Source organism: Hippoglossus stenolepis, chromosome 1 (genome assembly GCF_022539355.2).
Source record: "Hippoglossus stenolepis isolate QCI-W04-F060 chromosome 1, HSTE1.2, whole genome shotgun sequence".
NCBI lineage: Eukaryota > Metazoa > Chordata > Actinopteri > Pleuronectiformes > Pleuronectidae > Hippoglossus > Hippoglossus stenolepis.
Window position 1 is genome coordinate 27934116 of NC_061483.1, and position 16290 is coordinate 27950405.

The following is a 16290-nucleotide window of genomic DNA, read 5'->3' on the forward strand; positions in this document are numbered from 1 at the left end:
GATCTGGACGTGCAAGAATGGACATTGATCACTGGGAGAAGGGAGGTCGGGTTGTTTCCCTGAGGAATCTCCCCCGGCACAAACAAGCAGACACGCACAGTCAAGCACGCACACGCCTGCGCGCTGTTGGCTGTGGCCGTGTGGGTGTTTATGTGCGCGCGCCCCCGAGCACGCGAGTTGATTCGAGTCTGTGCTGCCTTGCTGAGAAGTTCATTTCCGACGAGAGAGTCCGGTGCCGCTGCATCACTCTGCAGATGCGTCGCGCCGGGCTGTTGGCAAAGCGTGCGTAAAGCATGCCGGTTGTGTGCAATGTCCTCCCGCTGACCTGAGGCTCCTCTCGGTGCGTGTGAGTTCCAAAGAGAATCGATTTCATTTCAATAAGAGGCGAGCCACCTGAGAGGGAAGCCGACGCGTCTGCGCACAGTTTGCAGCAACTCCTGGATTAACTGTGGTCCCCGCGCGAGATCGGAAAACAGCGCACGCAAAAGAGAGCGAGGAGAGAGCGGAGGTAAGCGCGCGCTCGAGCGGTAAGAGGCATTTATTTCCTGGGCCGCGCACAGACAGACAGACAGACAGCGCTGCTGGTGAGACAGCAGACGGAGGAGGAGGAGGAGGAGGAGGACACGCACCACAAACACGCACACAAAAGTTCTCCTGCGTCGAGTTGGAGCATGGTGCCGACAGATGTGTGCGCTCCGATCTGATGGAAGTTTTGCATGATAAAGGAAAAAGAGGAGAAACACCCCCCCCCCCATGGACCTCTGCGCAGCACGAGCGCTTTAGAGCAGCGGAGCCTGTGAGACATCCAGTCATGATGTGGGTCGCGTTTTTACCCTTTTTGGCTTCGTGCGCACTCGGGAATAAGACCGCGGAGCAAGTGCCGTTCTTTCACGGGCATGTGTTTGAGAACTCGTCTCCGGGCTCCCGTGTCAATGGGCTGAGCGTCCCGTTGAAGCGGCTCGACTCGCAGAGACTGTGCGGCACCGAGGGATCCGGCTCAGCTGCAGCGCACTTTAAACTCCTGGGGGACGGGAGCGACAATTTCCGTGTGTTTGCGCACCACAAACGGGGAAATATTTTACTCAAGACTTCTGGGGTCTTGGACCGAGAGGAGCGGTCTGAATACGCACTGGGTCTGGGTTTGTGTTGCGGGCAATGCGCGACACTAACCCGGGAGGATGGAGAGGAGTCCCCGGTGGTGGCTGAAGTGGCGTCCATCAAGGTGGACGTCCTGGACACGAATGACCACCAGCCTACCTTCGCCGGTAACGATGTGAAACTGAGCCTGGATGATGCCACTGCGCTCCGCACGGCCATCTACGGGGTCACTGCGCGCGACGAGGACAGCGGCAAGAACGCGGAGCTCATCTACTTCGCCCTGCCGAAGAACGGGAGTTTCTATGCGGTGCCGAAAACCGGCGACATCCTCCTGGTGGACTCCATCCTCGGTCTGGATGAACCGATTCGATTTAAAGTGTTTGCCCGGGACCGCGGGTGGCCACCGCGCACGAGTGAGTGCGTTTCGGTGGAGATCAGTCCCCGGCAGTGGCCCATGGTGCCCCCGGTGGACCCCCAACCGGGGAAACGTAAACCTACATCACAAGTTAAAGTACCAGCGCGAAGGTCCAGGTCGGTGCTGGAGTCAGACAGCCCCGTTTTCATCAACGTGTCCGAGGATGCAGGGATCGGTTCGGTGGTGATGAACCTGAGCCCGGTGAGGTTTCAGTCGGCCACGTTCGAACTGGTGGAGCCCGACGCGGAGAGCTCACCGGTGAGCGTGAGCCGGGACAGCGGGGATATAGTGATATCACGGAGACTGGACCGAGAGACGGAGCCTCTGGTGGAGATCAGCGTCAAAGTTCAGGATAAAAGAGGTGAGCCAGATACCGAGCGCGCGCGTGTGAGAGTGTGTGTAAGTGTGTGTGAGCGACGTGCAGTTTGTGTGTGAATGAGCATGGGGAAGATAATGAGAGAGAGGAGTGAGACACAGTATTGAACATGATCGTTTGCGCGCGCATTTCTATTCTCATGTGCCTCCCCTGGGATAAATGTTGTGCAAAATATAAACATCAATTTCCATACACTTTACCAATGTCACACTTTTTTCTATTGTTGTATTGTTGTGGAATTTTTTTATTTTCTGTGGTGCGTAAATACGCACGGTCAGTGAGAAGTGCCTGGATTCGCAAAGGTTGTGAGGGTATTGTCCCAATTCTCCTCTCTTCCTACCAGTCTCACAAGCATTCTACTTTGTAGCTGAATGTATCTTAACAGAGATGGACACAGGAATTCTTTATTCTACAGATACCTGGATAAAACGTGTTGGTTTAATGTTGCTTCTAGAACTTTTCCCCTGTGGGGGGTTCCTGAGCCATGGTCCAGAACACGTTGCACTTGAGGGTCACGTGTGTTTGAAGAGGGAGGAAGCCCTACAAAGGAGTAGCATTAACAACAGGTGATCTTTCTGTGAAGGGGTACCTTGCTCCCTCTGTTCACAACATCACTATTCCCGGGCTGCCTCATCTCCATTCACCACCCAGGTGCAGCCCTGCTCAGACTCTGAGATGAGAAGAGATCAGGCTTGCCCCGGGGGGAGTCTGGCTGTGAGTGGTGTCAAAGCGTCCAGTGATTACAGTAGAGGTTAAACTGAGTAGCATTTGTCAGTGCTGATGATGATTCATGTGTTTGGATGAATTAAGGCAACATGAAGATATCCTCTGCTGCTGCTGCTGCTGCTGCCAACAGCAACAGATGCTGGGATGTCGAGAGAAGAGCGGTGCATGATGGCCACTTTACCAACAGGTTAATTATCACCAGCGGATAGAGCAGCGTGAGAGCAGAGACACAGAGGGGGAGTTAACATGCAGCCACGTCCACATCCCTAAATACATATGTGAAGGAATGAACCACTGGGCCAATTAAAGGTGTCACTGAGCACTGGAGACTAGAGTAGGCTGCAAAAACAAATATCCTCCTGGAAAGAGTCTAAACTGAAGTTGACAGTTGGTTCTATATCTAAATATAAATCTGTCTGTGTAAGTTGGCAAGACGGAAGCAGTTCCACAGCTTGTTCCATCCGAACTAGTTAACAGCACTCGACTGGGGGAGTGACCCAATCAATGCGACCTATTGGTTGCAGTAATGTGAACTTTCCTGATGCAGAAAAGAAGCTGAGCATGCTGTTGGCACACAATGCTAATTTACACTCTCAGTAACTGCATGCAGAGTTGGCTTTTTGTCACATTAATTTCCATCTTAAACACTTTGGTATTGATGGGGAAAAAAGCGATACATTACACTGCTCACTGTGACACTTCATCTTACTGTTGCAGGATTGCAGCGTCATCCTTCGGAGAGTTCCATCATCGAGCATCAGAAGGAGGCTGTTAAGCTGGTGTTTGATTCTAGGGAGGCACTCAGACTTTTGGCATCCACATTTACACAAGTGTAATAAATAAATTCTGTAGTAGTTCTTTGCACTGTCACAGGAAGGTCTCTTGGTTTGAATCTGCTGGCCGACTCTTTCTCCTGGAGTTTGCATGTTCTCCCTGTGACTTTTCTCAAGGTGCTCAGGCTTCCTCCCGCAGTCCAAAGACACGCAGCTAAGGTCAATAGGAGATTCTAAATTGACCTTATAGGTGCGACAATGAGTGGATGGTTGTTTGTCATTGTATAACAGCACTGTGATGGAGTGCTTACCTGACCTGTGTACCCTTCCTCTTGCTCAGTGTCGGCTGGCATTGGCTCAAGCCCCCCAGCCACCTGGAAGGAGGAGTGGTTTGGATATGGATGGATAGAACAATGTGGATAAATGTGTTAATAGATGATGTTTTTCGATCACTGTCAAGGGTTACGGTTTGACTTCTGACATTCTTGTGAAGAATGACTTGTGAAAATGTTGATGCAGGAGGAACGAAACAAATCTCATTTTAAAAAGAACGGCAGTTACATGGAGTCTCTTCTGCCTTTTTAAGAAACAATAATGTGGTGCATAAGAAGTGTAATATTAGTCCAGATAAATCCGTCCAGATAGAATAACGATAAGTTACATATTAAGTGTAAAATGGCTTAGTGTCTCTGAAGATTAGTCGCATATTTTTGGATTATCTGGCCAAATCCCTTTCTGGTTTGGTTGATTGGATCTTCACTTTGCACCTTTCTCTGAATGTGGATGTGCTTTCACGTCAACAGGCTGCAAGTTGACATCAAGCTTAAAGAGGAGCCTCAGCGTAAATGTTTCATTTTTTTTTCAAAGCCTAAAAGCCTAATCTTTTATCAGTTTTTTTCTGGAGAGTATGGGCCAGTGGGAAATACATTTCCATGACCTGACTGTTTACTGCGTCATGCCAAAAGACAGCAAGTTTTCATTTCCGGGCTCAGCAGCAGGTGGTGTGTGCGTGTGTGTGTGTGTGTGTGTGTGTGTGTGTGTGCGCGTGTGTGGAAGGGGGTGGGGGGTGGGGGCTCGGCTCGTTGTCTCCTGCGGGAGGGACGCTGCATCCGCTGGGTTGTCGGTGGCTCAGCTGAAGTCCTTTAATCCATTTGGAGTGGAGAGTCCTGCTCGAGCCTCGACCTCCCTCCATCTGCTCGCATTATCCCTGTAATCCCATCTCATTCTCTCTGTCTGTCCCCCTGTCTCACTTTCCCTCTCTCTCTCCCTCTCTCTCTCTCTCTCTCTCCCCCTTGCTCTCTTACTTTCTCGCTCTTATTTCCACTCTCACTCCAGGGATTTAATTTGAGCAGAGGCACACTTTAACACAGGGGGGAGGGAGGGAGCTTCTGGCATGATTCTTCGAAGGACGGTCTTGTGTGTGTGTTTACGCGTGAGGCTTGAAGCGTCAACTATCAGGATCTGCAATCACTTCTTCATCTTGTCTTGGTTTGTGGTTCATTCCACAAGTGCTGCCGAGCTCCAGGAATATCAGGGTCTGATCCTTATCACATTTACACAACAAAAGAGAAATACATCAGGTCACGGCCACATTGAGTGAGCAAGAAAATCACCATCCACACGATAATTGAAATTAAATGTGAGAGTAAAGATAGCTCGCCTCCCTTCTTTTTTATTCTCCTAATAAAAACATATGCCAACATCTAAAAGAACACCAATTAAGCATGTCGTTAATTTCCCCCAAAGGTTCTTCCTCACCTTTTGAAACAGCCAATATGACTCAATTCTTTGATTCCTGTTGGCCAATGATTAGTGAAGTGATTGTTGGAATTAGTAGTTAAATTATTAATTTGATTAGTCACAATCAAGTCCTTTGTCCATCGCCACAGTTTTCTCCTCATAAAAAAGCCACGATATGTTTTCTACTTTTTAAATATACATGTCTTTGCTCTCCTCCCTTCTACGCAGCTGTGGAGAATACACTTTTCTGGTCACATATTCAGTTAAGGTCTTATTGACAGGAGACCAATATCATGTGGATTAATTGATCTTATCTCAAACAAATTAACCATTTCAATTGACAATTACACTTTTATTAATTAATATTAAGATGAAAGGTACTCCAGCTGACTCTTGTTTTTTTTTTTGCATCAGTAACCAGTATTGGGAGTTGTATTGAAGAATTCCAAACATTATCCAGATGTTTGACTTTCTTTGCTGCTCAGTCACAGCTGTGTAGCAGGGCAGCCATTGAGAGCCAATCACATGCATGGACTAAAAAAGATGCATAGATCTGTTAGGGTGTCGATTCTCAGTGAGAAAATCTTCCACAATACAGGGAGACATTTGTTTCAGGGTAATGTAAAACTGTTGTTAGTGAGAGACTTCAATTAAATATCTGCTACATGGCAGGGATTTCCATCTCCACCTCCAAATGTATACACAGCCATATAACATTTAGCTCCACATCAGATTTAGTAGAGTGTTAGTCTATGGATGTTTATCTATAATTACAACGTAATCACAAGATTTTACCCGTTTGAGTTAGAACATCACAGTTTTCTGCAATTTACATGTGTGATTTTCATGATAAAAATAATACAGAGTTGTGAACTGAACAAAACCAGGAAATCTGCCAGCGCTTTGTTCAAAAGAAACTCAGATGTGACTCTGTGTTTTTCAGTGAACTCTGATTGTAGCTGTGCGAGTGTGCATGCACGTGTGTGTTTGTCTGAGATGCTTATTAACTGGATGCAAAATCACGCCATGTCCATTTTAGTTAATGGGAAGCTCTTATTTTGCTCATACATCTCTGCAAATTTATGTGTGCAGACGATGAAGACCAGAAGTCTTTACCGCTATCTTATTAGAACTTTTCATTGACTTCCATTTATTGTGGACAACCAAAACCTCAACCATGACTTCATGCATACCCCAAACCATAACCTAATCACAATTCACATCTGAGCTCAGAGATAACACTTTGCCTCATTAGGACCAGATTTGGTCCCCATGATGTCTGCTAGTCCAGACATGGTCAGTGTTTATGCTGGAAAAGGTCCTAAAGAGGTAACAAAAATGAGTAGATATGCAGACACATATGAGCAAAGACTTTACCAAAATAAAATGTGTTTTTAGGCTTCACACACACACACACACACACACACACACACACACACACACACACACACACAGTACATTCAGCCACAAAATACAACAATCTGCTTATTGTGAGTTCCGGGTTGCCAAATGAACGTATCCAGACAGATGGATTTGAGGGACGCCTTTGAGCTGCATATGTTGCTCATCTTTTGTTTACTGAGATGAAACACAGTCTGCATCTCTTTAGTTCTTTCAAAGGGCATAAATAGCATATTTTGGTCTTCTATGCACACACACACTGGTTAGCCGCATTAACCCACACCAATCCAATGTAAAGACACTTGGACGTCTTTCTTGTCTCATTTAACTGTATTTCCTTTTTCTGTAAATAATTTATACAGACTCTGACGCACACACTCAGCTCGGCTCATCATTCAGAGAGACTGTAATTTTCACTCCAGCTTAGAGTCCGTAGGTAGTTGGTGCAAACAGCCTTGTACGACCTGTTGTCACATTTTACTGTCAGGTGACCTCTAGCAGCCGTATAACAGAGGAGGGAGTTAGAAGACAGTTTAAAACTGATGGTCATTGTTGTTATATTCATGCACGACCATTCCATGAGTTGACCGAGATGGTAACTATGACAACAAAGATCCGATTGGCTTGCCACCATAGACGCGCCGTATCAGAAGAAGCTTCTATGGGTTGTATCCAATGGTGAAGACAGCAGTCGATGTGGTCCCTCAGGTTGGGGGACCTGTTGGCTAGTCTGCATCTCACAGCAGACTTTCCAGTGCCTCCCCGAATGCTCACCCTCTCTTCCCTTCTTGTCTCTTCATTGCCCAGTAATTCTTGTTTTTATTGTTTCTGTCTTTTGTGTAAATGGTTCATTAAAAAACATGGAAATTTAAAACTCGGTGCACCGCCACAGCAAAAATCATTTAGCTACCAGAGGCATTTCTGATTACTCTTTTCATTTGCTTTCATTTGCTGTGGAGAAGCATACAGACAATTTGAGTCACACTCAGATGAGTTAAGGGGACTTTCACCAGTGTTTTTTGCCAGCTGGAGTTTGTAGAAATCCTAGTTCTCAGCTTCAGATACAGTCAAATGTGTTTTGGATTTGCTGGATGGCACAGTTCTCTGGTTGACTGGCTGATTTGGTGGTGGATTTTTGGATGGCCGATAGGCAGCAGGGGGCCATCTTGCCAGGGCCCACATCGCCACAGCAACGGTGACAATTGCACTACTGGTTTCTGCTCATTTGCAAGTCACATCACTTTACGTGGGCTTTGTCAGCGTGACGACCCTGATTTTAGTTTATTTTCTTCTTCTCTCTTCTGTTTGAGACTGCAAACACCATGGATTGATTTTCTGATAGTTTTTCCATTGAGTGAATGATTTTTTCGTTTGATAAATATTTAGTAAACAGTGAGGAATGTTGTCACATTCATTCAGAGCCCCAATTGAAATCATTATAATGTTTGTTTCTGTCCAAAAACATTTTAATTTGTTAAAATAATTTTAGGAAAAGCACGAAATCTCCACATTTAAGGAAACTGGAATAATGAAATATTTTGACATCTTTGCTTGAGAAAATGTGATTTATTGATTAATTGGCCAATTTTTGTGGCTGTACTCGTATTTACAGTCACATACGTTTAGTACTCAGTTGGCTAGTACAGCACTTATTAGCCTATGTTGCTGTAATGCTTCCTTTACTATTCGATGACTATATTAATTTTTCTTCTATCTTACATAACACTTGATATAATTTCCCACTGTTTCATCATGAAAATGGTGCTGAGGGGGGTGTTGGGGGTGGGGATTCACCCAGGGGTTCACCAGCAGCTCAACTGTTTGGTTGTAGAGCAGTTTCAGTTACGTGTGTTCAAAAATAAAATGCACCATGTCTGCATGTGTAAGCCAGAGAAGGCGAGATTGTCTGAAGAATAAGTGACGTATGTTGATGTTGCAGCTGAAATGAGCAGTAGGAATCAGGCTCAATGTCTCAGACAAGATCGGCCTTTCAAGTCGTTGTATGAGAATAAAAGCTGAAGTTCCAAACTATAAAGTTACATGAGGTTGAAGCAATTAAGCAGTTTAAACAGAATTAGTCTAAAGCTGTTTTAAGACGCCAGAAAATGCCCACACAATTAGGTCCACAATCAGGTAACTGCCATTCAGGTGTAATACAACGTTTTAGAGCTATTTGACAATCACACTACAGTAACTGGCGGAACCATTCCACCCCCTGACATTGTTTGTTATATTATTTCTCATACAGTTAGTCATTTACTGTCCTCTCTCTCCTTCTGTCTGGCTTCACAGGAGATAAAGATGATGAAAGTGATTTTTTTAATAGACTTTTCACTCTTTCCACCATCTGTCATTGCCAGAGACTCTGAAAGCCTTACCATCATTTGTTCCTGAATAACAGTGTTATCGTCCTGCTTTTTCAGTGTGTGTGTTACACAGAGCGGTTCAGCAGATTCGTGTCCAAATCCAAATGCACCGTGGAGGCCGGGAGAGGCTGCCAACACTCTCTGAGTTTAGCCAGTTTGTTAAAGGAGGCTGTAGTCAAGTTAATGTGCTGATGGTAATCTGTCAGGTTCAGTAATATTCACAGTAATGAGAACCATAAAAAACAATATCTCAGCTGTGGCTTGTACCAAAAGTAAAGATGCTCTGGTGAGGATGTCACAATGCCTCAGTCATTTTATTTTGAAAAAGATTTCAAGAAATTCCAATGTAAACAATGATTATTTTCACTATGGATTAATCTAGTGATTATTTCTTTGATTATGCGAATATTTGTTTGGTTTATGAATATTCAGGTGGCTGTCTGGAGGCCAAAGTGAAACCTTTATATTTGCTTTTGTCTAAAGATCAGTCCTAATGTCAAACTCACTGAACCATTTAGAATTATGAAAATAATCATATAGATTATTGGCAAATCTTTACATTTGAGAAACTGGAACAGTAAAATGTTTAAATTATAAATAATAAATAAATAAATTAATCAATTAATAGTTTTGGCTGTACTTATATATTTTCTGTTGGTATTTCAATGTATATAAGATATTTGCTAACGATGTCTAAACTTAAAGCAGAGCTAAAGGTTGTGAACATATCCAAAGGTTTGTTATTTGGTTATGAGCTAAAGTGTTGGGACATGTGGGTAATCTCTACAAACTGATTTTGCATGTGAATATTCAGAATCTCTCAGCAACAAGAAAAAATGTCATTAGTGGACAAGAGAAGCCTTTTGGCTTCTTTCTCGTTTGACCAATCACGTTCCAGCAGACTTTGGTTGCCCACAGGTAAAGAGTGGAGAGAAAAATAGGCAAAACAAATGGACTGAAATGCATCGGCTAGCAGATTTTAAATGTATCTGTTTTATATTTATATGCAGATAGTTGTTAATAGATAGTTGTTAATAGACATTAGCCAAAATGTTGTCTGGAACTAAAACACCAACATATGTCTGTTTGTGAGAAACGTTCCAGTCGTGTGAAGCTTGTTGGACTGTGAACACTGTATAGTAAATGGAAGACAGAGTCTTGGCCCGAATATCCACTGTCTACACTGGAAGCCCCCCAATATTGGCCGTTGCCCCGAGAGACTAATTCAGTGTCAGTCCAGTTGTGCAGAGTTAAGCTGTTGACTCTGAAGTGAAAGTCAACAGGATATACAGTAAACTCTGGAGACCAAGAATGTTTATACAAATTTCATGGCAAACCATCCAGTAGTTGTTCAGGTATTTCAGTCTGTCAGTCACCTTGCCTTCCCAGGAGCAGGCGAACACATCTTATCATGAATCCTGAACTGAACCCATGTCACTAGAGGTGAAGGAAAGTGCAGCACATATTCTTACCTGCTGGCAGTTTACAATGTTACCTTCATATGCTCAACATTAGTGTCACAGAGCTACATCTATTTATGTATTTCATTCATGGCAGGGGGATGGATTCCTCTCACATTTTATGCACAGAACTCACATTTCCATTTTAAAACATGCTCGTTTTGCAGAGCAGTATAAGGAACCAGTCAGTAAATAGACAGTAAAAGAAGACAACAGGTAGACAAGTGAGACAGCTGGCTCACCTACAGAGTGGTGTAGGAAGGACCAATGACAGAAGCATGCTAGTGAAGGTAAAAGCCCTGGGGGTTGCTGTGCACAGACTTACAGATGTACCAGAGGGCCAGAGGCTGAAGGAGTGCGGTAAACATCCTGTTCTAAGGGCACAGGTTGGGTTAAGAGAAATCAGGATCAGGATTTTTCGGGCCAATCGCCAATCATTTGAAGTAGTATCTGCCGATGTGATCACCGGTCCCGGGGTCCATGGCCCTGTTTACGCCTGATTCACATGCATCTTTGGTAATCCAACTGACCACTTATGATCGAATTACTCTCCCCCACTCTATATGCAAATAAACACTTCAGGGCTGAATCCTGTAAGTACGCATGTATCACCCTGTTTGCAAAGATGAAATGTGTGAAAGAAAAAAAAATCCAATCCTTTTTAACTGACCACAACACTACTGAGACTTTACACTGGGACAAACGTTTTTTACACAAAGAGATAAATAACTTACATGAATTCAATAATTTAGAATTAGTTGTAGACGGTGTTTAACAAAGTTTATAACGTTTCTCTCAACATCTCTCAAAAGTGCACGATATTAAAGGGAGTCTGGTGATATTGCGGAACACCAACATCTGCTGCTTAAACGAGAGCACAAACACGTCATTTGTATCACAGAGAAGCAAACGGTGATCGGACGGCGTGTGTCATGTGAACTTACAGCAGGTCAGGTGTGAAGACGATCCTTCAATGTGGCCCAGGACGCTATGTTTCATGTAGTATTATTTATTTAACTATATTTACATCGTATAAAATCAGGAATGAGAAAGTATCATGAATTCACAAATATTTATAATTGGCAGGGCAACGGCTGCTTAGCTTAACTTTCCAGTGGAGTCAATGAGAAGAGAAGCAGGATGCCTCACTCGTTAGCCATTTCCACCTTCAGCTCCGGGAAAAAAAGAACAAGTGTTTATCAATTAACTACATAAGTTAGAATACAAAAGTATTTCCTGAAAAATAACGAGTGAGCCATCTCAGTTCCTTCTCATCTCTGTTGAGTGACAGCTGTTTGTTTTGCCTCATCTGATTGGCTCCTCTGATCGGCCTTCACAGAGATCGCCGATCACACTAATCAGAGGGAGCGATCGGTAGCCGATCAATCGGAGCACCTTTAGAAAAAAGTGACCCACGGTGGGTTAGGGTGTTCAGCAACAGTAAAGGTTAGACACCCCATCTCTTTAAAAATAAGTAATATTTTTTCTAACTACTGAGTTGCTGGGATAAAATGATGTGGGCACAATGAGATGATTGAATTGTAGAATCTGGTTAATAGAAATGTTTAATATATTCTGGAAATGTGTATCAGTCTAAAGCCTGGCTCTGTGTGAATGTAACAAATCATCCGATCAGCATGTTCAAATGAGAACCAGGCTAACTGCTTTCCTCTGGTCTTTATGCTAAGCTAATTTGACTGAAGGCTTTGACTTGCTCTACTGTAACAGATAAGACGTCCGTGCATCCATCCCATTCTTGTGAACGCAATATGTCAAGAACGCCTTGAGGGACTTCCCACAAATTTGGTACAAACATTCAGTTGTACTCAAGGATCAAAGTTCAAGGTCGCTGTGACCTCACAAAGTACATTTTTGCCTCTTGAACTTGATCTGTAAAGTCTGTCTGTAGAGAATTGCTTCAATTTTAACCAGTTGTCTCTCGTACTCAATGTATCTCAAATCTATTCATCCGTCCCCCCATATTAATGATTTGATTTCTGATTCAGATCCATTGAAGAGCAGACAAAGCTGGATGGAAATATCTGTGAGGATTTCCAGTGTTAATGTGTCAGTCCACTGTCCACTTGAATTGTTACATCCTCCAAAAAATACATCATTATGAATAATTCATTGTGCTTGGCAGCGGCAATTTGTGCCAAGATCAATTTCAATTCCTGGGAAATAAATTAGATTTTTAGCACTGCAGCTTACCTTTTTAATGGAATTTCGACTGTTTTACAATTGTACCTCTGCTCCCTTTAATGCCAGCCTCGTGCCTTTGGAGTTACGGTCTGTCATTTATGTATTTTAACAGCAGCACCATGTTGCCGTGTCATAATCAGCATATTTTAATGTTATTACCAATCCAGTGTTTGATTTACAGTGACCTTCTATCTTATTACTTAAATGTCATTATTGTGAATGTAAAGCAGTTAGTCAGATGGCGAGTGTCTTGTGCCTGCAGCTATTAATACCAAATCCACATAATCATTTGGCTCCCCAAGCTCTTTTGTCCTCTTTCATTTCCTCCTGCTACTGTCCGTCCCATTATTTCTCTGTTTTACAGATTAAGTCTTCCTATCACTTTAAAGCTCTAAGTATTTATTTAAGAACATCTCTTGTGCTCAGTGGCTCAGTCGGTGAAGCTGGTCATTTTAATGATTACAGTATTTGCACTCATTATATGTTCTACTTCCTCAGCTTAACATAGAGCACAGAAAATAGCAGGTTGGTGGAGTCAGACACGGCTTATAGCTAATGGAAGTAATTGTAAAATGGATCTTGGGTAAGAACCAATCTGGGCAGGGTTTATTCCTTTGTTTGCAGACTGAGTGCCCATATAATACCCAACTGATTTAAGAAAGTGGAAGATTAATTTCAATCTATCATGGCCTGTCATGGTTTTTGGATTAATGAGTGTTTCTACCTATAGTGGGGAATGAAATTGAGAGGTGACTTGGGGCAGCACTATGAATCTATAAGTCTAGAGAAACAACAGAAAATGTTCTTTATAGAAGAAACATTGATTTTGCCACCAAGATGTGTGTGTGTGTGTGTGTGTGTGGGGGGTTGTTGGTAAAACACTGTTATCCATACTAAGTCTAAAGGTGCCATTATAATAGTAGCAATATAAATAATAATAAGAGTAATGTAAATAATTTGTGTTGCCCTCTAACAGCCAACCATTTCACTACCACTTTGGATCATCTGTTGTTTCTTCAAAATTTGTTTTGTCGTTTCATCAAGTGATTGATGAAAAGTTGCCAGAAAAACTTACTTTCCAGCCAAGTGTGGCTAGATTACAAAAACAATACATTCAGTCATCATATACAGTACGTCCTGTAATAAATTTCAATGTTATATTTGTTTTAGAACAACATTAAAAATGTACCCTCGTTATGGTGAAGAGTGTTTGATGAAACTGTTGAAATAATAGGTTTTGTCTAAATGTTTGTCTGCGTTGCACACAGGAATTTCTCTTGTGAATTTGAATTTACTTAGAAACGCCAGCAGTCTTAGTGTACTGTTGTTTTTTACTGTCGTTGGTTGTTTTATATCATAACACATTGCTCAGAAGTTGCTTCGCAAACACCATGAGTTTGTCCTTTTTGCTGAGGATCCAGAACTTGAATTGGTCCAAACAGGTCAGGAGAAAATGTCTCTAAACCCCAGTTTAGACCTGATATTAACATCAGTCCTGAATGATCCTGTAAGTTCAGGTGGAAACTCAACTGAGACACATTGAAAGTACATGACATCTGATTCAGAGGCGGTCGGAGAAGCTTGTGACCACATTCTTTTACCAGTGGGACCGTGAAATGCGTTCTTGGCCACATTGAAGGACTCTAACCAACTACGGTTTCACAATGAACCAAGAAAAAATGAACACTTCTCAGTGTTTCACATACACTTTTTCTGTGGCCACTACCAAAATATTTACACTGACCGCCAGATGTTGATCCTTTTGTCTTTGGGTAAAATCTTGTTTCATTGTAAAGGCACAGTAGTTAATTTAGCTCTTTCTTGCTCCGCTTGCTCTCTCTCCCTCTCTCACAGCCACACACACACCCACACACACTCAGGATGGAGGTTAATAGCAGGTCTGAACAGGGCGTAAAGTTCAAAATAAGCACTTTAATCTCACTGGGCATGAAAAGAAAACTTAACTTGCATTAACTGAGTGGACTTTCTTTTCTTGAGTTAAATCCTTATCAAAGACCATGAGTCAAACTTATAATAATGAGTTCGGTCATATATCTATGTGCCTGTAGAACTCACTTAGAAGTATTTATGCAAATAAAACTACATCATAAGAAGAGACTGGATGTTAATATATCCTTAACCTCCTTCCTCCTTGCTTCATACTCCTCAGTGAGGGAGCTCGGCCTCATTCAAGTCATGTTGCCTCTGTAGCTGCTGCCTAATTGAAGTGTGCATTTCTGTAATATGGCGAGAGTAGCCTATTTATTTGTATGTGGGTAGAGACCACAGGGCAGCTTCCTCAAGTCCAGCCTTTCTGCCAGAGTTTGCTGCAACGGGATCAATTAATGTCTGCGTGTGTGCGCTGGTCTTCTTGTTATTGCAAGTGTGTGTGTGTGTTTTGTGTGTAGGAGGGTTAGTGCACGTATGTTTGGATCAAAAAAGTGTGTGTGTGGGAGGGTTAGTGCATGTATGTTTGGATCAAACACGGGTGTGTGTGTGTGTGTGTGTGTGTGTATGCACACAGGAGAGCTCCTTTTTGCGCTTCTTCCTTCTTGTTGCTTCTCTCTCTTTTTTCTTCGGTTTTGATCATATACACACAGTCACTTCCACTTGCTTTTTCCTCTTTTTTTCCCTCAATGTGAAACATGTTTTGAGTGTTTTCTATCAATCTTGCAACAGTGTGTGTGCACTATAGCGTAATGGCCACATTCAGAACATGTATTCCAAGAAAATCAAATAATAGCACACACACACTCACGCACACAATGCCTGATTAGTTTTCTGTATCCCATCCACCTCCTTTCTTATCTTTTTCTTCTTATTCCCCTTACATATTCCCTTTATTCTCCTCTCTCCCTGTTGTTTTATGCTCTCTCTTCCATCCTTTACTGCTATCTCGTTCGTCGAGCACACAGGCTGTTTTTTTAATCACATTCCCATTTTTCTCTTCTTGAATCTTTCTCCTTCCTGTTGTTCCCATAACTTCACATTTTTCCACAGTCGATGATATATGCCTGCTTCATACACCTTTTCTTCACTTATTCTTTCAGCGTCACTTTTTTCCCCCAAGGGAGACTTATTCTCTCTCTGTGGCTCATGCTATCAATGTGAGTGATTGTGCAATCCTGTGGCGTGTTAAAGACATGACGAGACTGTCAAACAGATCAATAGACGGTGTCTGAGCATGTCTTCCAAACACCCTCCTTTCCACACACCATATGCACAAAGACGCATTTAAAATAAATCCCAGCAGTCACACATGCAGGTGAACTAATGTATTCAATCATTACATGAAGTCATAAGTGCAAATACTCACATTCAACACATTGTGTGGGTCACGGTGACGGGTCTATGATGGGTGTTCTTTATTGTGACTGATTTCCTGTCTGAAGCAGAGGAAGTCAGTTCATCTGATTGAAGAGAGACTGAGAATTAAGGAATGCCTCTCTCTCACACACACACACACACACACACACACACACACACACACACGCACACACACACACACACACACACACACACACACACACACACACACACACATGCACATATACATTTACGTCTTTATCTTGACCTGATCCATTATCGGTCCACTACAGTGCAGCGGAGTGAACCTCATGTACCATGTTGTGTTTCAGAATATCTGTCAGCACAGATATTAAAGTGTGGCAGCCAAACAGTCAAATTTAGACCTCTGTAATGACAAAACAAATGACAAACAAATCAGTCAATC

General features: G+C 42.9%; 1 protein-coding gene across 1 annotated transcript in view; it reads left to right on the forward strand.

Moving 5' to 3' along the window:
* The first annotated feature begins 214 nt into the window (after positions 1-214).
* The window catches only part of si:ch211-186j3.6 (neural-cadherin), a 286707-nt gene continuing 270631 nt past the window's right edge, over positions 215-16290 (forward strand). Inside the window, 1 exon segment of the mRNA XM_035162307.2 lies at positions 215-1874. Within this exon segment, the coding sequence (XP_035018198.2) occupies positions 704-1874 (1171 nt within the window). The 5' untranslated portion in view covers positions 215-703.